The 24536-nt window shown below is 41.8% G+C and overlaps 3 protein-coding genes across 5 annotated transcripts; 2 read left to right on the top strand and 1 right to left on the bottom strand.

Annotated features, from left to right (window-relative positions):
- Window positions 1–2423: 2423 nt before the first annotated feature.
- Window positions 2424–7078, top strand: fosl1a (FOS like 1, AP-1 transcription factor subunit a). 2 transcript variants are annotated; one of them, XM_035408781.1, is made up of 4 exons: window positions 2424–2819; window positions 3538–3798; window positions 5046–5153; window positions 5483–7078. In XM_035408781.1, the coding sequence occupies exons 1-4, from the start codon at window positions 2709–2711 to the stop codon at window positions 6074–6076; spliced, it is 1074 nt and encodes a 357-aa protein (XP_035264672.1). In that variant the 5' UTR covers window positions 2424–2708; the 3' UTR covers window positions 6077–7078. The 2 variants fall into 2 exon arrangements, with proteins under 2 accessions (XP_035264672.1, XP_035264671.1); XM_035408780.1 differs by having other exon boundaries at window positions 3535–3798.
- A 2092-nt stretch (window positions 7079–9170) lies between these two features.
- ccdc85b (coiled-coil domain containing 85B) lies at window positions 9171–12821 on the bottom strand. Its single transcript, XM_035411867.1, has one exon. The coding sequence runs from the start codon at window positions 11428–11430 to the stop codon at window positions 10828–10830; it is 603 nt and encodes a 200-aa protein (XP_035267758.1). The 5' UTR covers window positions 11431–12821; the 3' UTR covers window positions 9171–10827.
- Window positions 12822–14739: 1918 nt separating this feature from the next.
- fibpa (fibroblast growth factor (acidic) intracellular binding protein a) lies at window positions 14740–24268 on the top strand. 2 transcript variants are annotated; one of them, XM_035410496.1, is made up of 11 exons: window positions 14740–15167; window positions 15516–15600; window positions 16319–16517; window positions 17303–17429; window positions 17934–18034; window positions 18504–18697; window positions 18890–18998; window positions 19459–19522; window positions 22980–23066; window positions 23226–23323; window positions 23845–24268. In XM_035410496.1, the coding sequence occupies exons 2-11, from the start codon at window positions 15516–15518 to the stop codon at window positions 23912–23914; spliced, it is 1134 nt and encodes a 377-aa protein (XP_035266387.1). In that variant the 5' UTR covers window positions 14740–15167; the 3' UTR covers window positions 23915–24268. The 2 variants fall into 2 exon arrangements, with proteins under 2 accessions (XP_035266387.1, XP_035266388.1); XM_035410497.1 differs by having other exon boundaries at window positions 14741–15167; window positions 18504–18637.
- The last annotated feature ends 268 nt before the right edge of the window (window positions 24269–24536 follow it).

Genomic DNA, 24536 nt, shown 5'->3' with positions numbered 1-24536 from the left:
GATGTCTATTCAACCATTTTGCAAAGTGGGAAGTGGTGGGGTTGGAGGGAAGTGGAGGGGTAATTAAATTGAGTGAAATCTTATCTACCTTAAGTTTTTTATAACCACAGGTAGCCTAATACCTTTAGCCTGTAGTGCAAGTAAAATAGGCACTAAAGATGCAATGAACATGGCAAAGAAGAAAGAGTTTGGCTTAAGATGTGTGGGGCTAAGTAAACACGTTATGGCAAGAAGATTATTCCCAGCAAGAAATTACAAGGAAGTTTAAAATTTACAGGTGCAGTTTTCAGTACACACTCATTTGGGTCCAGCTGATGGGCAGCTACATGCTGTTAACAAAAAGAAAAGGCTCCAGCGGGCCAAGCGCCATCAATGCTGGGCAAAGAAAGATTAGGAAACCATAGATACAAATTCTTCCAGACCAGCAGATTGTAGCTGCCGTTGTACTGTAGTCAGGGGAATTGGTTTCTCTGTAGCTGCAGTGAGTTCTTCCTGTAGTTGTGGTGCAGTTTTAAGAAGAGTTCTTTTGTTTTGTTAGACACCACAAAACATTTGTCTTCTCCCTCTGATGTTATCCTTTTTCTTACTGGTCTTCTCCTGTTAATATTATTGTCCATCAGTTGGACCCTTCTGAGTGTATACTGAATGCTGCACCTGGAAATCCTAAGCTTCTTTGCAATTTCGGCAGCAATAACTGCTTGAAAGGAATAGACAGTGTGACATCATGCCAGAGCTTGTCAGTGAGAAAAAGTGAGAGAGGGTGTGTCATCACAAGTGCATTCCATTAGGTTTACATCATCAGATTGCCTGTTTCTCTCACTATCTGTTATACTTGACATGTATACTTAATAAAGGCAGTCAAGCCTACCACCATTCATAGAGTACAGTGTTTTAAGCAACAAACAGGAAGTATAAGCTAGAGGTAGTGGAAATGACTTGGATAAAGACATTACTATATGACACATGGGAAAAAATTACTCATGAAGACACATGCATACATGGACATACACATTACATTACAGGCATTTAGAAGACGCTCTTATCCAGACCGACACAGGACACACACAACTTTTACATAGCATACAAATGTTAGTATTTAATTGGACCGCAACTTTTTGGCTAACACTCAGAAAACCGAGTTTAATATATTACTGCATTGCTGTGCAAAGGACAGTTTTGGTACTGAAATGTGGCTACGAAGTTTGCGCACATGCTTACGAAAGTAATGTGATTAGCTTATATGTAGATCAGACAACAATGATAAATCCACTGATTATTTACAAACATTACGGAGCTCATTTATGAAATGACGTCAAAGGCGCTGGAGGGCTGTATCGTTCTGTGCTTTGTTGCTGCCTAGAACTCAGGAGCTGGGGTTTTTAAAAAAGGAGCTGGAGGCACGAAATGGGCGTGGTAGCTTGAATGGTCACTCCTGTGATGTCATTTAGGGAGGTCTTAAATTTTCAGTTTCTGTAGTAACCTACTCATTAACGTCTAACAACCCTCTAACCGTATTATTGCGTTGGTTCAGAAACAAGGAGCATAAATTTACCTCTTTTTTCTACATATGTTGTCGTTTCCTTTTGAATGACCTGAAACAGCCTTGTGTATAACAACAATTCAACAGAATCAAGAAACAGACTGTAGCCTGTTTTGCTTTTTGTAAGTCGTATGCGTCTGGATGAGTATTAATATTTAATTGCAGAAAATGTGTGTACTAATGAAGTAGGACATAACACATTCAATGAAAACCAATGGAATTCAATAAATCGAATCGAGGCTATATAGCATAATCAAGCCGGACCGGATACAGTTCGGCAGGAGGGGTATTTAATTAAAAAGCACAATATACAGAAAATTGGTGAGCAGCTAGTGGACAAATAAAAAGACTGACAATCGAAAAATTCTAAATATTTTAATGAGAGAACAGGCCTTTTCCTGTATTACTGTTGTTATTATTTATCAATCAAAAAATATATATGATTAATTAAATCGAATAGACCTATTTCATTTCTCTGTTGCATTCCTATTGTGTTGGCCAACAGGGGAAATTTTGGTCTGGGGCATTTAAAAGATTCAGAATGTAGCCTTTAAAGTTAATGCGTCCAGGTAATTTTCGATTTTTCGAACAATCTCTTATGATGACAGGTAGAGCATGAGAGGACAAGTGATTCCGAGAGGTAGCCAGGGTAAGGAGATTGAACGTGCGCTCTCACAGGAATCCCGGGTAAACGTCAGGGAGGAAACTCTCCATATTTGGTCATCTACGTCACCAGCACGTGATCTTTGTATTGACAAATGTCCGGCGGCACCATTTCCCGGAATTTTTGAGGGGCGTGTCTGTAGTCTGGTATCGGTTTGGAGAGTTTATAATTCCATGTTCATCCCGAAAATTCAGTCTAGACTAAACACTGAAGCAACTCTATGGGACATAAGAACATAATTTTCCACGATTTTTGGAATACTTTGCTGAATTAAGAAAGATATTCTTATAGTGTTGTTTCCTTATCCCCCACTCAGTTCGCGCTAGTTGGATCCCTCCCTTCAACAAGGGAGTTTCTCCAATTTTCAAACTCATTTTCGGAGTGTTAACAACGACTGAACGCTAGAAGTGACACTATACGAGACTATTCCTAACTGGATTATTGAGAATTACTGGACAGTATTGTACAGTACGTACGGTACTATTCCACTGATTTTGGGAAAACATGTTTCGAAACTACGGGAACTTGAGCGGGGAGAGACAGCAACCCTTCTCCGGTACTGGTCCCCCACAAACCGGGCCGGTCTCCTCAACATTTCACTCACAGCAGCCACAGGTCAGTAAACATGTTGCCTATGTCATGATATACTGTTCATTAGCAATGTTAATGAAATTAGCGATTAGTGACTGCCATTGGCTTTCCATGTCTGTTTCTGTCATGTCTTGTTGTGCCCTACCACTGAAAAACAGGCATGCTGGTTTGTAAGGTACTTTTTGAATAGAGTAGCCAACTGTGTTTAGAGAAGAGTAACGTCTGCCAGGACATTTACCGACAAAAGCATGACGGTTTTACGTAATTTGCCATCAGTGACTTTATCTATTATGCCATCTTTTGACATCTGTTTTGTCTTGTGTATGACAGTGTTGTCAGCCTTTTGAGGAAGGGTTCAAATGAAATATTACAGAAATGTTACAGAATAAGCATTTAGTCTCATTATGATCTGTCAATTTGATTTTGCCTACCCTTGAACAATTTCATTAGAAATATTTCACTGTAATAAGGGAAAAATCACATTGGGCCTCTACAAAAAAACTTTATTGGTAATAGTTAAATCAGTAATAATAACAACGAGAGCTGTTTTTTCTTAAAACAGTTTTCACAAGTGCTCTGAAATGTCAAAAGATGCGCTCCTCCTTTTAGTTTAAAATGTATGTTTAGTTTAGATGTAAAATGAAAACATTTGAAAGACATTTTTCAAAGATTTTGTCAATGAAACAGCATTGTTCCCTATTGTCTTTTTCATGTCCTCCCCCTGACCTCTATTTTTCAGCAGAAGTTCACTGGGGCAAGAACAGGCCAGTTTGTTCCAAGCCTTGATGCCATCACATCGAGCCAGGACTTACAATGGCTGGTCCAGCCCTCACTCTTGTCCACACCTGGTCCAGCTGGCAGACCACCCAGACCTCCCTTCCCACCAACAACCGGACCCCACCCCCTGCCCCCCCATCCATCCCACACACACCTGGTCCAGCCTGGGGTCATAAGGACAGTGGGAGGGACAAGGGTACCATCGAGGAGAAGGAATGATGAATATGTAAGTTCTGTTGATGTGTACAATTGTCCACGCTATTGAGTGTGCTGTGTGACTTAAACCGTCACAGAAAACAGATAAATTGAGAAAGAAAGTAGAAATAAATACACCAAGGTTGCAATGAAAGGTATTCTGGAATGATCTTCAGAAATGGCAATGAAAGGGGTCCAACTGTCACTGCTACTGCTTGTGTAACTGTGCAATTCAAATACAGCTAAAGCAAATAGCGCTACTTTGAATTCCTATTTATGAAATGGAGGTAACAGACCCGGAGGAGACTGTGAGTCAGTGTTAGTTCAGTGTTACATCCTGCAGTGTGACTGAGTTGAGTGGAACATGTATGCATGTATACTATTGTTGCCAGTGTGCCAGTGGGGGGGGGGGAGGGGGGGGGGATGTGTGGTACTTTTTGATGATCTAAGTGAACTGACTGATGGCAGGGAATTTTGAAAAATAATTTACAAGAATGGCTTGTGGTGACATTATTTTCATTTCTTTTCTGCAGAACTGAAAACAGTTTAATTCTTTATGTCATTGAGGCTTTTGTTTTAAACCAGTATTTTTACATTCAACATCATTAGCTTTTTTCTCCAAATAAAAAAGACTTTTCCAGCCAGTTTAACAAGATTAAAGAGAGAAGGTTGTAAAATGCCAACAGTACCTTTTAACGAGCCTGATCAAAAATCTCAAATTACATTTAAAATGTGTAAAAATCCTGAGCCTCCAAGTTCAGGGTTAAAAGGTGTGAACTGAAGGTGTGAAAATGATGGGACAGGAAGTTGGTTGTCATGTGACTCATTAGGGTTGGTCATATGACTCACATCTGAGTCACCAAAGGGGGTCTGAGTATGAGTCATCACAGGAGAAGGGAGATGGAGGGACAAAAAGAAAGGGGGATAGGGATCATATATCATATTAAAGTTGTGATTTCAATTTCAATAAGATGAGGAAACAAAGAGAAATTGGAAAGAAGTCACGTACACCAAATATTTCATGGTGAAATAACAAAGATACCCTCAAGATGGCAGTGTTGAACTAATAATGCTGTATCATACTCTTCCCTTCAGTTGATATTGTGTTGATTTTGGCATGTTTATGTCCGTAATAAGAGCAGAATAAACCAATTCTATTTCCTTTAATCACATTAAGACACTTATAGATTAAATAACTTTTGTGGTCATTTAGAAAAACATGTTGTTTACGTTTCCATTCTGCATTCCCCATTCTTCTATCCATTTTTCTCTGTCAAGCTGTCCCAAGAAGATCTTGAAAAGCGGAGGATTCGTAGGGAGCGAAACAAAATGGCTGCTGCAAAGTGTCGGAACCGCCGCCGTGAGTTGACAGAAACACTACAGAGCGTGAGTTCCTTAACAAGTACTCTTGTTTATACACAGGTAACAATAATTACTGTGACCCACAGACAAGCCTAAGTCTGAAATAAAGAAATTGTCAACAATTCACAAAATAACTATTATCATCTGTACAATTACAAAAATGAAATTAACAAATTAATTTGCGACTAACTACTGCGCCATGGAACCCTGGCAAGGGTTGGTTAGGGAGGAACTGACATCTGATGACTTTGTTACTGAAAAGTGAGAAAGGGATGCTATCCCCCCCCCCCCCCTTTTCCCGACATAAACAATGCCTATGAATGACACCTGTTCTTCTCATTTGCTTTTCCCAGGAGACGGACCAGCTGGAGGATGAGAAGTCCCGCCTGCAGAAAGAGATTGCTGAGCTACAGAAGGAGAAGGAGAAGCTGGAGCTGGTCCTGGAGGCCCACCGTCCCATTTGCAAGATCCAGGACTCTGATTCGGATTCTGACTCTGACCCAGGACTGGGGCTGCCTACCCTGAGAGCTTCCAAAATCAGCAGCAAGAATCCTGACAGGCCTGTTCCTTCATCAAAGTGCCATCCCAGGACCGAGAAGCCCAAGCCAAAAATTACCCTCCCACCAGCACCATCCATCTCGTCTATCCTGTCCCTCCAGTCGTCTGAGTCCGAATCCCTCCACACTCCAATCCTCATCTCCACCCCCTCTCTGACCCCATTCACAGCCAGCCTGGTCTTCACCTATCCCTCTGCCCCTTTAGAAGCCAGCACAGCCGGCCCCTCCCACCATCCCAGCTCCCTCTCCACATCTTCTAACCGTACGCATGGTACGGGTGAGCAGAGTCTGCGCCCCCAGCCCTGTAGCATAGCCCATCGTCGCCGTAGCAGCAGCGGGGACCAATCATCGGACCACTCCCTCAGCTCCCCCACTATTCTCACCCTGTGACACCAGCCTGATGAGAGAACACTGTCAAATGACCCAGATGCAATGGCAGCAATGTAGTCCATGATGATGATGATGGGAACAAGTAGAATGTTTATGGATCAAGCTGTTTTTGGCAAGACATATTCCATTAACAGATAATTGTAATGTAATTACAAAAAACAGTTTGCTAGTGACTTATCCAAACAATTCATTTTGAGTGATAACAAATATACATACTTATAAAGAGGTTATTTTATAAATACATATTATGAACAAAGTACAACTATTTGTTGCCCTGTATTTTGGCAAAATTGCAAAAATCTTGAAATTTCTAAGCTGGAAAAAATTAAGCTGAAATCATTTCAATGAAAATACATACTGTACTGCCATCACCAGTTAACCTCGTAGTCCCTACTGATCTTGCTGCTAGCCAGGAAGCAAATCTCCATGTTGATTCAGAATCAACCCAAAGCCTTCACGTGAAGGAACTGGGATTTCACCTGGGCTGTATACTGTAGCTCTATTCAGCCTCACATTGTTTCAAAATTTTGCTTACGTTGCTGGAGGCTGTTCATCCTTCTTAGTTTTGGCAATGCTAGGTAGCAACATCAGTACTTCAAAGACTTACTTGAACCAATTCAGCCATATGATGCATTACAGTGCCTGGTACTTATTTAATTGGAATACGCTGGTTAGAAAATATATACACAAACTTAATGTTACATCATTTGAAGGTGCTATCTTTATATTTGGTTTTTATAAGCTATGCATTATCTTGTGAGATTATATTAGAACTATATAAAAAGTTTATATCAATAGTATACATATATTACATAATATTTTTCTACATATATTTTCAGAGTAATCATTTTATCAGTAATATATACAGTCATTATAAATGCTAAAAAAAGTAAGGGATGGCTATAGAGAACTACGTATTTATTGAGGAGAGAAAGTTTTATTTATTTTTCACTGAAATGTATTTGCAAACTGTTTCTCATCAGTAAGGGAAAAAATAAAAGACTGAAAATGACTTTGTATATGTATGTGCTTCACGAGGTTATATGGTCTTGCTCATTATGATTATGACATAATAACAAATCTGAGAAAAAGGTACCGACCTGGAATGGTTTGCTATAAAATACAAGTTTAAGATAGAGAGAGTTTGGCTGACATTGCATTGAATACATTTTGTATGATAGGTGAGGAAATGATCACCATGGTGTTCATGTAAAAATACAATTCTAATAAACAAGTAGCTGAAAAGCAGTAATTACATGGATATAGCCAGGACTTCCTGTGCCATTACACCATACATGAATTTAACGCATTCATGATAAAAAAACAAAATTAAAAAAAATCTGATATAGTTGTGCTCTAACTAGCTATGTAATTAAGATTGTCATTATTGTTAGCAAAATGCAAGCAATATGAATAACCTTTGTTAAAATGTAGAAATAAAAAGCTTCAGTTATATCACAGATCCATGGGTATGTAAATCTTATATTTATTGAATAATTAAGCGATGTTGAGTGAGTTATGGTCCACAATATTTTTTACAAATCTTTCATTTTCACAAGAATGTTTTGGGAAAAACATAATTTTTATGCATGTCAAAAGTTGAATAATTATGATCAATCTGTCGTTTTATTCAATTTACCTCAAAACTGACAGCATTTACTTTTCAAGGGCAGTTGGCAGGAGCATGGCCTCCACTGCTGGGCTGGGGGAAGTGATTTTAAAAGAAAATAGGCTGTATTCAGCTTTCTCTGCCAGTTCATTGGTTGCCATTGCCATCATCCCTCTAATCTGTCCTATTCCTGGTCTCTTTCAAATACTCTATATCCTGTTGAGTGATGCTGTTACCCCTGGTGACCATTAGGAAAAGTAGGGGGAGGGGGAGGGGGGAAGGGAGGAGTCAGTCTGCTGTTTCCTTTTAGGATGTCCTGAGTACAGACACATAGCAACACACCACTAACAGAGAAACACAAACACACAGGCGTGCGTGCGAGCACACACACACACACACACGCACGCACGCACACACACCGCATAACGCCGTTTCTCTTTCTTTACACATAGTTCCAAAAGTAGCACAAATCACAAATAGTGAGCACTAATGCTTCATATCCGATCCGATGCATCTGTGGAACAGAGGAAACCCTCCTCCATGTTGTACTAGAACACACTGCCCTCTGGCTTCGGGTGGGTTGGTGCTGGAAGGGGATGGACAGGAGGAGAGACTGGCAATGGGGAAGAGACCTGATGAAGTCTGATCAGCTGCATAAACGAGCAGTGAGGAAAAAGGGCTGATGATCGAGGATGGTCATAGATTTTCATCCCGGGTTTGAGCAGCAGTAATTTACTCTTGTTGCCATGGTACATATCCAAATATTTAACGAGGTAATATCATATAATGCAAGTCATTTATGCTAGTCTGCCCAAAAAGGAGGAAAATATGTGAAAAACACTAGTAGAAGGCAAAAGCAAAGAGACAGCAGTTGGAAAAAGAGATTCAGAGGTTGGGAGAAACCATGGAGAAGGTGAAACTTGTCAACAGGGGGCCGAGGCAAGAGGTGGATACACCTGGGGGGTTCAGGGGCAAAAAAAGGAGCAGCAAGAGAGGAGAAAAGAGAAAAGAACATAGTGAGGAAGAGGTGAATGGGTTAAAGGACCCTGTGACCCCAACACACAGGGTTCTCTGTTGCTCTCTCCCTCCCTCTCAATTAAAGGGAGTGACTTTGTTGCACAAGACTTGCATTAACATGGAGTGCATGTGAGAGGCAGAGAAAGTGCATTTGTGTAAGAGAGAGTAAGTGTGTGCCTTTATTAAAGCATTAATGCTAATCTGAGTACATGAGTATTACTGTCCAGTGTGATATTTTGCCAAACTGTCAAACTGAAGTTCTGTACAAAAGGTACTTCTATTGGCCACAGAGGGGTGGGATAATTCTGTCCACAGGTTTTAGTAATAAAGTTCCAGAGTACAAGGGGACAACACTTCCTGGTCGAACCTGCTATAAGGATAAATAACACAATCTGAGAAATCTGAGAGACATACCAAAATCAGAATGACTGTTTAGTGTGCATTCAATGACAACAAAGGAGTCCAAGACAAGGTTGTGTGTCTCAGTGTATTTAAAGCTCTCCCATTCACTAACAGCACAGCCCACCAATCACAGCCAGCAACACAGCCAACAGCAGCCAATCAGGGAGCACAATTCATATATTGAAAACACAAATCATAATCATTTAAAGCAATACTGATGATGGTGATGATGATGATGATAATAATAAGCCAACAGTCAAACAAAATAAACACAAAGCAAAAGCATTATATTTTAAATGGCAAATGAGTAAAATGGTGATATAGAAATAACTACAATGAAGTTAATATCATTAATAATATAATTATAATAATAGTAACATGTAAATACTGTACTTAAAACATTTCTTTGTAATACCAAATGAGCTCTCATTAAATTAAACACCATGGATGGGCCCGAGTGAATAAATCCAGTGTACTATACAAACCAGTCTTTCAATTCCAGTTGAGGACAACAAAGCTTGATATAGTGCAGTTATGTGCAGTATAGATCTGCATACAGCACAGTATATGATAATTCAGTAGGGTCAAGGTGTGCAGGTCTTTGAACTGTCCAATTTAGTGCAATGTGATTATACACAGTACAACACAGACCAGTGTGTCACTGTTACATGTCACCCAGTCGAGTGCAAAAGACAGTCTACTATGGTGCAGTCTGGTTTACTATGGTACATTCTAGATCAGTCTATAAATTCAAAGAATAATTCAATGTTGTTTCAGAAAAACATTTTCTTTTTAGCAAAACCATTTTGGACATCATAGGAACTATTCCATTACCAACCAAAAGAGAGCAGATCTGAAACAACTTAACATTCCACTCTCTTAATTAGACTCAATGAGTCATTCACAGAGAAAATATTATTTTTCACCATCTTTGTGTGAGATGTCATGACTTTCCAGGGCACGCACCAAAGCCATATAATGTCCGTGCTCATACATGGTCAGGCCCTTTGGGCTGCCACGATTCTGACAGGCTTCAAAAGAACTGATTCAGCTGAACTCAGTTTAGCCTGGTCGACTACATGTCAGCATAAGGTGAAGTAGTCAGTCCAGTGCACAAACCTATTCCAGTTCAATTTCATTTGGGTTATTAGTTATTTTTGTACTCACATATCAGTTTGAACCCCCCCCCCCTCCTCCCCAATACACACAAACACACACACACCCCCCCAATTTTTGCACACTTCCTTATGCAAGCCGATTTCAAAGGTTACCCATCCCCCCACCCCCCAAAAAACAACAACAAAAAAAACAAATAGACAAATAAAAAAAAAATTTAAATAAAATAAGTCATAATTCATCATTCACATTATAATTATCTTAAAATGGAGGGCTTAACCAACCCCTAAAACCCCATTATTTGTATCTGCTTCCCCAGTCATATCACAATCCATTCACTTTGTACTATATAGGCTCATGTCTGAGAAGACAGTAATGGCTTATAATTGCAAACATTTCGAGTTTAATTCTTTTGCATAAGTCCAGACGTGCTAACAAAACACATGTCCCACTTCCCATAGTTTACGGGACATTCATTCCAAGTCGTGTTCTCAAGTTATCATCATTGTAAACGATTTTCCGTCTGAGAATGTTGGTATTAAACCATCTTTCTCAGTTGCTGCTTCTCTTATTGACCCGGAGTATGGGACGGCAATGCTGCCGCGCTTCAATCATCAGGCGAGCAAACCAGGTGGAGTTGGTCCGGACTACCGACACTCCCAGTGCTAGAACTGCCATCGCCCAAGTCGCGAACCACCATGCACGGCAAGCTCAGCTCCGTCGATCCGCCGGGGCTGGAGTCGCTTCTGCTTACGCATTCCTCTTCTAGCACCAAGCAAAGCTCCTTCAGGTCCAAATTCTCCTTCACCAACCCGTCCTGCAGCCTCTCCAAGTCAGCCAACTTCTTCAGGTAACCACCCAGGTCTTCGCGCATCACTTTGGCAGCGTGGTGGCCGAAGAGCTGCCATTCCCGAGCCAACTTTTTAACTTTGAGTCGGTCGTCGTCCAGAAAACAACACAAGTCGCGCAGTTCTTGGTTTTCTTCCTGAAGTCGCTGATTAATGACTTTCAGCTCCCGGATTTCAAGCAGATGTCCCTGTAATTGTTTGTTGACCTCTTTGATTAGACGGCCTCGCTGAATTAGGGCCGATATCTTGTCGGACTCCTCTTTACGAAGTCGACCCACCAGCTCCTCCTTGGTGCATGCAAGCAAGTCCTCATCGGACATCTTAGACAGCTCCTGGTTGTAAATCTCACTGTCACTTCCCATTTCGTTATGGTGGGTTATTTATTAATCAGGAGGCCCCTATGAGTACTACTGAGGGACTGCTATCAACTGTTCAGCAGTACACTTAAATGGCTATGCGAGTTACCAGCTGTGCGGCAGAAGACAGGCCTACGTTTTTTTCTATTTTTGTTTTTCGTATGCCATAGATGTGTATAGAGCCAAAAATTACGATTTGTTAATCTTGTGTCTAAATCTTTCCCTTTTGTAAAAAAAAAAAAGTTGCAAGCATACGCTAAACCCGCACGGAATATGATAATTTCAATAATTTAAAATACATTAGGTTATCTATGTTTGTTCTTCGGTGTTTAATTTCACCCAGTGAAAACTCACTCAGCGGTGCTATCTCATCTGACATGCAAGTGATATCTTAAACAATTCCTATTCCAACTCACATGCCCCACACTGTTCCAAAGTGTATATTTTAAATCTTCTCTCTGAGCATCTCCCTCGCTGCCCAGTCGTTCCCCAAGGCCTGTAGCAAAGTAGGCTATAACAACTCTAGCCTACTGACTTCTCTCTCCGGTACGGGTAGGGGCGGCACTGTTAGGCTATATGTTGGTTTATCAAGCGACAGTTGATACTTTCCTACGCGTTTGTTTGTCTATCTTAACAAACCTTGGACACAGTGGTGATGATGATGTGACATCTATGTCTTGTTATCGTGAAGGGTGACGCGAAGTAAATCCGAGGCATGTGTTCGTTCCTTTTCGAGTGATGGTGTATTCACGGGTGAAAAATGTGCCTAAGAACAGGATGCCCCTCTGTGGCAGAGATGCGCTACGAGGTCGAGTAGCCTATGCATCCGCACAGTCTAATTAAATAAAAATGTGTTGGTATAAGAAAAGCAAGAAATCATTGCAAAGCCATTTCCCTTTCCTCAGCGATAACAATGTCCGCTTCGCACTCACTTCTGGCGGATGCGTCTCTCTCTCTGAGCCTTGGTCCCACTCCTCATTCCGTAATTTCTGAAAAATATCCTTTTGTTACATTTGATGATGTATGGAAAACAGCCTCTTCAGAGAACATTAAAACACGAGGAACAGAAATAGTCGTCGCTATTCTACTGTACATAAATTAATTAAATAAATAAATAGAAAAATGTAGGACAGGCAGAATCGGATCAGAATGCCCCCTCTCTTTTCCTCTGAAATGCAGGCAATCCTGGAGGAAAACAATAATATCCCGCAAGCCTCTCGCGCTCTTCCAAAATGTCGCTATTAACTACTTAAAACATGTAGTTAAAATATGATTATTTGAGTATAGCTGAATTTCCGCCCGTGTTGTTAGCGGTAGAAGCGGCATCAGTAATGTCCTCCTCTTTCTCTTGCTCACTCTCCCTCCCCCTCCCTCTTTTTACCCCGTTGTGGTCTTCCTTTACGGCAAGAATCCGTATTGTACCACATGGGGAAAAAAATGACATCATATTGTCATAGTCACATGCGCGTTTACAATGTGTTCAGGTCAGATGAAATTCAAAGAGAGATCACAATTATGCCCCAAAAAAACAATTTTCTCTCGAAATTATAAACCATATAAAATATAGAAACACATACATGAAACAATGATGTCTGTTTTTCAGAAATATATGTACATGTTTCTGCTCAACATATATTTATGCCTTAAATATTGTTATGTAGTTGTGTCACACATCCCTACATGACCTTTGGAGGAATTTTTTTTCCTCATTAACTTTACATTAGCATTTAGATAACACACATACACACCCACACACACGCACGCACACACACACACACACACACACACACAAACGGAAAGTGTGACAATAGGCTATTCTCCTGTTTGAGCCGTGGTGTTTGACCACATCCTTCCGCCCATGATTCCAACTGTATTGTCCCAGTAAGAACAGAACAATGAAGGGTGTTAACCAGCGAGAGAGAGAGAGAGAGAAAAAGAGAGAGAGAATGAAGTGAGTGAGAGAGAGAGTGAGTATGTATGTTTGAAGTGCGTGTATATAAAGGGAAGAGTTGTGGGGCATGTGTAGGGAAAAGAGATTGACAAAAATTGAGTTCTGAGCTGTTTGGATATGTTTGATGGTGTAAATAGGGCACTGTGGAATTAGATGAAAGGGGGGGGGATAGCGGGGTAGTAGGGAGAATTAGAAACATGGAAAGAGGCACTGAACAAAAAGAAAGTTGACGATGCCATTTTTCCCTTTTGTATTTTGAAAGACAGAATGAGACAGTGAAATGAGAAGGGGGTTGGGTGAAGAGAGGGATTTGGGAGGATTTATGCAGCTTAATCTATTGAGGCAAAGTGGAAAGTGTATACCTGTACATTTTTATATAGTTGCAGACAAATCCATTGTCAAAGCTCATTTTAAACTATACTATAAACTACAACAATAAGCAATAAGCTTCAATAAGCAATAGATAGTAATTCAGTCTTATTCATAATTAAAAGTCAATCACAGCATATTCTGAATTTTTTTTCTTGAGAGAACCTTGTCAAGATCAGGACAGAATCTGAAGCCAGAGGTACAGTGAGCAACTATACACACAGCAAACACTGAGTTGACAGAGGAAGTGGGACAGTGTAAACAGCAAAAAGTGGAAGACATGACACACTTCCTTCAGCTGGGAAAGGGGGGCCTCGTCCTGAAGCTACTCCCTCCCCCCCTCCCACCCCGACCTCCAACCCCCTGCCCCCACACACCAAGCCTTTGTTAAATGACGGATAAAATTATTAAGCTTTATAATTGCAATTTCTTACAGATGCACTTTTAAATAGTGTATTTAGAGATGCATTAAAATCTCCTCAGCATTCACCTCAGGACAGCTCTAAATATATTCCAGTTTTGGTATTTTATACAGATAATATACTCATGTTATAAGACCCACGTGTAAGGCATAAAAAACGTGATACCTCAACACTCACATCATTTTGTGCCAAATTTCTAACTTTAACAGAGTCTTGCTGAGAAAGGGCTGACATAGTATCTAAGACTAGCTGAGAAAATTGCAAAGTGATGTGCATACATTGCTACTGTTAATAATATGAGATGTGTGATTTGTAAGGGAGGTAGATATAATCGACCAGTTGTAACCTTCATTAATTCCATATACCATTCACCTGCATATAATTATTTATATCAAACTAGCCATTATTACAATATGAAATGTACACTATGTACCCTGCCCAACGCGATGCCTTATTTACATCTTGCAACCCACATATAGGAAGCAGACCTTTTCTGCATTGTGACGTCAGCTGCAACTCGTCTAATGTATCACTAAAAACGCCTTCATAACCGGAAGTGATCAGTGTGTAATTTTCTGTTTCAAAAAAACCCAAACAGATGGGCCGTGCGTGTTCTTGACAGCGACGGCTTGCCTAAGTATCAGTTTGTACTTCTTAGCTAGATAGCCAATTGTATGTTTTTTTAATGAATACAAAACAGCTTTTCCTCGCTTCAGTTAACAGTTAGCTAATTTATAGCCGGCTGTTCACGTATACTAGCTAACAACATTAGTAATAACTGACCAGCTAGGAATAATAGCTGCTAAGCTAAAGCGAATGTAGAATGTTAGCTTGTGAGCTAGCCTTCACTGAAGGCTTTATGGAATATGCCGTCAATTCTGTCTTATAAAGTGATTGTATGGCCTAATTAGTATTTACTTACTGGACTGAGCTTGCATAGGTAGGTAGGTAGCACCCCTCGTAATTTAACACACTTTAACGACCTCTCAAAGGGGAATAAGGTAAGTGAAGTCAGTGTTGTTATCTAGTGTGCTGTACTGGAGAGGTAGCTAATGTACACATTATAGCTAGCTAGCTAACGTTAGGTGATTTTAAAGTCCTTGCTTGGTAGTGTTATCCCTGAAAAAGGAATGAGCATAACGAAACTGAAACAATATGAAATATTTCAAGGCAATACGTCGAAACGTGTAAGTTTGTAACAATAAAGTGAGCACGAGTAAACCGTGTTGCAGTCCATCCCTAAGTGGGAATAAACGTGTTATCTGGATATTTTGACAATCACTCATATCCTAAGGTAAGCCAGTTTGTTTGCGCTGGCATGTCACTTAAAAATATTAACTTTTTCAAAGATGTCTGTGGAACTCGATGTGTTTGTGGGAAACACCACCATCATGGACGAGGAAGTCTACCAGTTGTGGCTCGACGGTTATACAGGTATTGGCGCATTCAAAACCAATTTAATTGATATAGGTGAATTGTCTATAAGCAACATGTTTACACAAGGCAGTCATATAGTTGCCAAACATACGTAACATACATGTAAAATAAGCAATATACTCTTCCCTCCAAAATAATTTACACCTTTGATAAAGGTTAACAAAACAGAGTACAATAAAACAATATAAGTAGCCTACTGAGCCTACTCTCATAACATACTAATAATATATTTGAAATGCCAAAATAACACTTATCTCAAATTATATAAATTATTCCCAGAAATGGGTCACAAATATTCACACCACTGTTTTATGTACTTTCTGAACCCTAACTTTGCAAGGATAACACTACAGAGACATCTTCTGTAGTGATTTATGAGATTGGTGAATATATTTGGGGGGTCTTTGTATGTTTCTTCATACAGTGTAACACCCATTTTCAGCTGAAGTTCCAGTGGCATTTATCAAAATCCATATGCGTGATTGCCCTCAACAGAGGCCTTTTCTGGCAAATTTAGGCAACTCTGTAATATTGAGTGTTAGACACAATAGTTTCCCCTTTTTTGTGCATGCAATATAGCTCATTACCTTTATTGTTTATTTTATACAGCCTTTTTTGCCCATGTTCATTAAGGTTGTGAATAATTAGTGATCAAAACAATTATCTTAACAGCTCTGGGTTCTCCTGCGTCTCTCCTCTGTTCTCCCTTCCTCAGTGAATGAGGCGGTGCGGGTGCGGATGGAGGGAGGGGTGCTGGAGGAGTGGGAGGCCAGTGCGGAGGTGCTTCACAGTGACACCATGGACCAGTTCCGCACCTTCCAGATGTGTGAGCGTCTTCTCCACAGCCCAGCCAAGCTGGCCAATCAGCTTCTGTTCCAGATCCCTCCACACAGACAGGCCATGCTCATTGAGAGGTGTGTATTCACACCTCCTGCTCTCTGTTCGTCCGCGTGGCAGAATGTGTGGGCTTCGGTTCGTCTCTCGCACAGTCGAGATCACACGATCGTTCTGCCTCTGTTGCACTCCATTTGGCGTTGCACATAATCATAATTTCCATCTGTGACAGGCTATCTTTCTGCATATACAGGGACAGACAGTGGCCATGAGGCACACTGTTTGTCTGCATGCTTGCCTGCCTATCTGTCTGTGTCTTTGTGCTGCATGTGTTATTGAGCTGAGCATCACTATCAACATGACCAATACCTGTCTGGCCAAGAGTGGTGCAGGGTGAGGCATATTGACTGGCTACAACTTGAACCTGTCTTCTTTTGTCTTCCGCTTTTGAATTTTTAACTCTATGCTGGTGTAGTACCAAGTGTGACAGGTGGGACCAGACTGGGACCTCCAATGCCACTCAGTCAGTAGTTGGAGGCAGCATAGTAAATAAGACATTATCATGCTCATGACAGAAACCATCACCAGCAGTTGGACTCCTTAGCCAAATATGTGCTATCGGTCCGTAATCAGTCTCAGCAGTGGTGTATCTCAACGTGTCAGTCAGTAAATGAGTGAACCTGGATTGAGCTCCATGTTCAGGTGGATCCCAAATAGAGATGGTCATCTCGCCATCGAAGTAGACTTCAGAGATTAGCCTAGCCACTACAGTCTGAAATTATGTGGTGCTGAAGATACAGACGTGATTGCGGAGTCGTACCCGATGGTTCCATATACACTAAAACATCGGTGTTTTCCTGCGTAGGTACTACGCTTTTGACAGTGCCTTCGTGCGAGAAGTCCTGGGGAAGAAACTGTCCAAGGGAACGAAGAAAGACCTGGATGATATCAGCACAAAGACGGCGATCGCGCTGAAGAGCTGCCGACGCCAGGTGGGAGGGGGAGTCGTCCTGGGACCGCTGGTTAAACGGTCCCAATATCTTCAGTGTTCCAGGGTCCTCACAACCGCTAAAGGAACCTGAAGGACCACTGTCACTTCCTCTACCAAAAGGGAATGCAGGAGAATAACTGGGTGACAGTGTAGCGCAGTGGTTATGGAGCTTGTCTTGTAACTCAAAGGATAGAGATTTGTCATAGCAGGTATATTGCTGTTTGTACTGCAGGGTGCTTAACCTGATTTGCGCCAGTGAATATCAAGCTATATGTATAAATAAAAAGGATCAAAGTCAGCCTAGATATACATGGTAAGGAGTAGGAGATGTAGACAGCAGTGTGGAGTACAAGAGAGAGAGATGTTCTCTGTGTCTGCAGTCAGATTATGCACGAACATAAGGACCTGGAAAAAATGACTCGATTGCCATGTTACCCATCATTAGTGGTGACAAAGAAGCTTGTTCCTGACTGCTTATTCTGTTGTGTGGGGTTATTGTTTACAGTTCGATAACTTCAAGCGTGTGTTTAAAGTGGTGGAAGAGCTGAAGGGCTGTCTTGTGGAGAACATTCAGCAGCACTTCCTGCTGTCTGATAGGCTGGCCAGGTGAGATATTTCTGCCAGTAACATTAGTGACAATGTGCATCTGGTTTACTCACATATTCTGTGATATGATGAGCAGAATATCTGGATTTAATCAAGCCCATGGAAAATGCTGCCCTTATGAATATCAGGCAATGATGCATATCAGATTGAATTGACCATATGTTTATGTAATACATTTCAGGTCCTGCCTGAATAATATAAACGTATGTAGAGTGAGCCAGCGATAAAAAAAAAAAAAAAACCCATGGGAAGTATTTGTGTGGACATTCCTAGTATTTGTACGGCAGATCTGTAGGGGCTGTCACCTTGAGGATTGTTCTCTGAGGATCACTTTTAAAAGTATACAGCACCGCTGCATGCTGGGAAGGGGACAGTCAGCGCACATATTGGCCAGCACATATTTCCTTCTCTTTGTCCGTCTTTCCTGGGGCATCAGTCACTCCCTCCGTCTCCCTGTTTGTCGCTGCAGGGACTATGCGGCCATTGTCTTCTTTGTGAACAACCGCTTCGAGACAGGAAAGAGGAAGCTGCAGTATCTCTCCTTCCAGGACTTTGCCTTCTGCGCCTGCCAGCTCATCAACTACTGGACCGTGGGGGCCGTGGGTGAGAGAGAGAGAGAGACGGGCGTCGTGACACGCAGCCTGCGCCGACAGCGCGACTTCGGTTGGTCTCCGGCCAGAGAAGTCGAACGCAGGGAAATGAATCACAGCACGGCGCAAGACTAACTCGCAATAACACATTGTAACAGTCATAAAAATGTCAATGAGTGATGAGAGATTGGGGGACGTAAAATTCCTTTTTTAATTCTTGCGTAATAATGCATAAGCATGACTGCGCTCTCTGTCTCTCCCACAGATAACATGGTGGAGGACATGGATGTGGATCTAGATAAAGAGTTTCTGCAGGACCTGAAAGATCTGAAGATTTTAATCACTGATAAGGACATGTTGGATCAGCACAAGAGGTGTGTGTGACAGGATGGGCAATGGGCACTGCCTAAGAGACTTGAAGAGCTTCATAAAATGGTTCACATAAGGGAATCAGAGAGAGTGGGTAACAGAGTGTGTGTGTATGTTTGTGTGAGCATGAGTGTGTGTGCATGTGTGTGTGCATGCGTGTGTCTGCGTGAATGCATGTGTGTGTGCGTGTGTGCATGCGTGTGTCTGCGTGAATGCATGTGTGTGTGCGTGTGCATGCGTGTGTCTGCGTGAATGCGTGTGTGTGTGCATGTGTGCATGCGTGTCTGTGAATGCATGTGTGTGTGCATGTGTGCATGCGTGTGTCTGCGTGAATGCATGTGTGCACTTGCAGGTTTTTGCATGCGTTTGAAGGCAGAACGACGGGTGTGAACGTGTGTGCATATTTGCATTGCTGAGTGAGATCCCTGGCGTATTTCATGTCCCTCTTTCCTTTCCCTCCTCCAGTCTCGTGTGTACGGCTCTTAGGGGGAAGACGAAAGTATTCAATGAGATGGAGACCAACTTCAAGGTGAGAAATGGTGGATTCACAGTTCAAAGTTTCACAACTCTAAAGCAAGCTTTACTGTACACCTTTGCTGCTCATAGTTGACCCCACTTGGGATTCTGAGCCTGAATTTACACTGATGTGAAATAACTATGCTGAAATGTAGGTCTCTTCTACTTCTACTACAGGAAATGTGCTTTTCTCCAGTCACAAATACAATGAAAAATCATTACCTTGTGTAGGCGGGGCTCCAAATGGTGATAGCGATTCAAATGAGGTTCACCGCTAACTGTAACTACTTGTCAGAAAACCTAACATTTAACATATTGACAACCAAACATGATGATGCAGCTGGCAAACAAGCCAGCAAAACGTGTCTGAAAGAGCACCTAGCTCGTGAGCTAATGTTCTCTCTCGTGAAAAGGGAAGAGACGCATTGGTATTAACCACTTAAGTGAAATGAATTATTTAGTGTAGATTCAATACAAAACAAAATTGTGAACGAGGACTTCATACATCTTAATCAGCAGCTGTGTCAAATTGTGTGGCCAGGACAAGCTGCATGTTGTATTCAGGCTTGGTGCACTATATGTCCAAAATTATCTGGACACCCCTCGTCTGTGGCTGTTTTTCATGGTTTGGGCAAGGCCCCTTAGTTCCAGTGAAGGCAAATGTTAATGCCACAGCATAAAGCATACAATCACATTCTAGATGATTCTGTGCTAACCAATCAGTTTGGGGAAGGCTCTTTCCTGTTTCAGCATGACAATGCCCCTGAGCACATAGCAAGGTCCATATAGAAATGGTTTCGTTGAGAATGATGCGGAAGAACTTGACTGGCCCACACCTCAGCCTCATCCGACACGTTTGGGATCAGCTGGAAAGGCAACTGTGAGCCAGGCCTGATGGGCCAGTCAGTGCTCGACCACACTAATGCTCTTCTGGCTGAATGGATGCAAATCCCTGCAGCAAAGCTCCAACATCTAGTATAAAGCTTTCCCAGAAGAGTAGATGTTGTTATAGCAACAAAGGGTGGACTAAGTCCATATTAATGCCCATAATTGTGGATGAGATGTTGGATGTCAGGTGTCCTCATACAGTACTTTTGGCCATGTAGTGTACATCAGACTTTGCTCATATTTTGCTGGAAGACAAACCTGAAGTGAAGTTTTCGCCAGGCTTGCAAATAAGGGATATCACAAGCTGCGCACCTTTGAACAGTAGACTTGGAAATAGATGTTCTGAAATCAGCACACTGTGCATCTACTTCTCCGTATGCCAAGTGTAGGGGGAAAATCAATACTGGCCAACAGGAGGACACGGCAGACCGGGCCGGGGGATGGGAGAAAGGAGAAATATGAGGAGGCGTTAGGTGCATTAACATTAACATGCACATTAGCGGCCCGTTGTAAATTTTGAGCGGGTGGCTGGGGTAACTCCCACACACTGGTATATAATGAGATTTTTTATTTTTTTTACTGCGTGGAGGGGGGTATGGTTACTCCTCCAAAACCATATTTAGGGGGAGGTTGTAATGAGGCATATGTCTTGTACATAATCACCGCAGATGTCACCACTGATCAGGGAGTAGGAGGGGGAGGGTTCGATGCAATGCAGGAAATTGGTTGTGAAATCCCACATTCACATCTGAGTTTGTTTGGGGGCATGGAAAAATCGTCCTGCTCTTTTGCTGCGTTTAGCAGAAGCCGCAGCAAGCAGAAAGTATGATTAGCCGACTCAGCAGTGGTCATTTCTGGCTCAAATTTAGTAGCACCAGTCAAATTGCTGGATTTGTTCCAGAACCAGTCTCAAGACTGTAACTTAGCTTTCCAACTGCTCTAGAGAGAGTAGTTTCCAGACTAGTGACACATCTAGTAGCTAGTACCCTAGCATTGGCCATTCCCAGGGTTGTGCAAAATAGTTATCGGGTATGCTTTTTTCATACACTGCATGGCCAATGTATGTGGACACCTGACATCTAACATCTCATCCAAAAATATGTGCATTAATATGGAGTTGGTCCAAAAAATTACTGCTATAACAACTGCCACTCTGGGCAGGCTTTAGACTAGATGTTGGAGCATTGCTGCAGGCTCCCGTTCTGCCAGAAGAGCATTAGGTAGGCCAGGCGCTGCTTTTGAGATTAGGCCTGGCTCACAGTTGGCTTTCCAATTGATCCCAAAGTGTTGGATGTGGTTCAGGTCATGGCTCTGCGCAGGCCAATCAAGTTCTTCCACACCGTTCTGGAAAAAAAAAACATTTCTATATGGACCTTGCCCCTGGGCACAGAGCATTGTCATGCTGAAAAAGGAATGGGCCTTCCCCAAACTGTTCATCTAGAATGACTGTATGCTGTAGCATTAACATTTGCCTTCACTGGACCTAAGGAGCCTAGCCACGAACAAGGAAAAACAGCCTCAGACCATGGGGTTTCCAGATAATTTTGGTTATATTGTTTATGTACTAGAATGAACAGGCATTATTTTTATAGGCTCCTAGTACTAAGCTGACATTTTAGTTTCCTGTTTATTAAATTCTTTTATTGAGAAATAACTGACTAATTGTGAGTCAGCCAATGAGTAAAAGACTACGGTCCAGGGCTGATTCCTTCAGTTGAAGCCAGAAGATACTTTACTACACAACAAGTCCCCATTGGTAACAAACATTGAAAACAGATTTGGTGAAATATGCAACTGCAGCATCTGGCATTAATCTGGGATTTAGGTTATGTACAAACCAATGTGAGAGTCCACTTCCCCGTTGAATAGTGCAGCTGCTGTCTAATTTCAACACCCACACACTGTCTCTCACTGTAAAGCATAGACTGTGTACTTTTGACATGGTCATGCTTTTCATTTAAAACCTGGATTTTTACCTTTAAGTAGACACTGTTTAGTACCTAAATATTTTACCAGGGTTTTTTGTTTGTTATAGTAGGTAAGTGTTGTTGTTTCCACAATGCCATTATTGAAATGGCGACCCTGATGAATAAATTAAATAAATGAAATGAAATATATAGCTTTCAGACGAACAGACCCTGGTCACAGGCTTCCTGTGATACATGCTTGCTCACTTAAGGCAGTTATGAGATCTTCAGTGACCGTGCTGCTCCACCCCCACCCAATCCTTGCCAGTATTTTTGCTCTTAAAGAGAGGTGTGTCTGCTCTCCATTTCTGATAATCCACGTGTTCATATTCATAATCGCCGTGGCAACGTAGCCCGATAGCTTAGCACAGGCCGGTGCATATTGGAACAACAGGGACATTCATAGCGACTTATGTAAATGCGCCTATGTGGGAACGAATGGGGGCCTCGTTGCCGATTTAGAATTTTGGAAAGCGCACAGGTTATAGTTTGTTCAGATAGGATTCTGTTTTGAATTCTTTTATTTGTGGAGTTTCTCTGTTGTTTTTTCTGTGTATCAGGAGAAAAAAAAAATCCCTGTGTATAATGTTTCCTTGTTCTTATCCTCCCTTGCAGAACCTTTCCCGAGGCCTAGTTAACATTGCTGCCAAACTTTTGAATGCAAAAGATGTCCGAGATTTCTTCATTGACCTCGTGGAGAAGGTGCTTATTTTTTGGTTTTATTTTGCATGGGATTCGTGCACATGCACATTTGTTATGCCCGTGTGTATTTATAGTTAATGTAGTTTTCCTCTAAGCTGGTGAACATGCCTCCGTCCTAGCCACTTGAGATTTGCAGTGACCGTCTGTTTTCTCTCTCAGTTTATTGAGCCCTGTCGGTCTGACAAATGGACAGCTGCGGACGTGAAGCTCTTCCTCACCCACTATACCAATTCCGCGCACATACTCGACGCCTTCAAGTAAGCGTGCTACTTCATTACTGCGTCCCAGTATCTGTTCATCTTGTAACGCGTGGACCCTGTTCTTATCCAGACTTTTTAGAACAAAATGATCAGTTTATACAAAGTATTGAGCTTTCTGGTCTTGGATCAGTGCTTGACAGCACACCCTACTTTGAGCTAGCCCTGACTACCAATCAGGCTTTTTTTTTCCCTTTTAGTGCATGTCATGATGTGCTTTCTCACTTCTACCAGAAGATGTCGCTGTGCAGCACAGTGTTCTAATGACGTGTAAATATCTGGTTTCTCATCTTGGGTTTTATTTATACAGTTGACCCAGTATTTATACAGTTATACAGTTGGTATGTGGTTTACTGTTTGCACAGCTCTGCACACCTACACACATAACAAAAGATATCTCATGGTTAAACTGAATCATATCTACTACTCATTAAACCAAACATTAATATAGCATAAGATGATTTTCATGATTGAAGTATGAATTGTTCTACCCCTTTCTTTTTCTCTCTCTCCCCTCCCAGGCACCAGGCGGTTTGGGACAGGTATATGGGCGTCATCAAGAGCTGCATTCTGAAAATGTACCACGACTAGGATGTCGTCTCAATCCCTTCTCCATCGCTGCCTCGTTATTTTCGTCTTCTCTCATTCCGTCTCATTTTTCCACCGCTTTCCCTGGTTGGTGCTTAGCTGTACACCTCCCTTGTGTCAATTCCTTCGGCCATTTCTCATTTCTGTTAAATTTCTCTTCTTCATTTTGCTCCGTTACCTCTGCCTTGTTCTTTGTTGCTGCCTTATCTGGTCTCTCCTTTTCTGTTTGGTCCTCTTTTACAATTTCACTGGTGCGCTGCGTTCACTTGTAAGTAAAATCTCCACTCTTTCTCATGGAGGTACCCTGTGTGGTTTAAATCACCGCCAAATTGCAATAAAAGTATTTGTTTGACATTGTGACGTCATGCCCCTGAGTTTTTGTGGGAGACGGTGAGTGTGTGTTTGAGAGTGCACGTGGTGCGGTAGGGTGGGGCGGGGCAGGGGGGGTGAATCTCATCTCCTCCTCTTGGCGAGGCCCCCATGGGAAAGTGACCACAGGCACCTTGTTGTTCTAAAAAGAAAAAAATTGGCAATATGAACCTCTTGACCTTTGCACTCTGAAACGAAGTAGGGCAATTTCATCGTCCCCAAGGACGACGTACCTCTTTCGAAACCATGGATGATG

This window comes from Anguilla anguilla, chromosome 3 (genome assembly GCF_013347855.1).
Source record: "Anguilla anguilla isolate fAngAng1 chromosome 3, fAngAng1.pri, whole genome shotgun sequence".
Lineage (NCBI taxonomy): Eukaryota > Metazoa > Chordata > Actinopteri > Anguilliformes > Anguillidae > Anguilla > Anguilla anguilla.
This window is presented reverse-complemented; position numbering and strand designations above follow the sequence as displayed.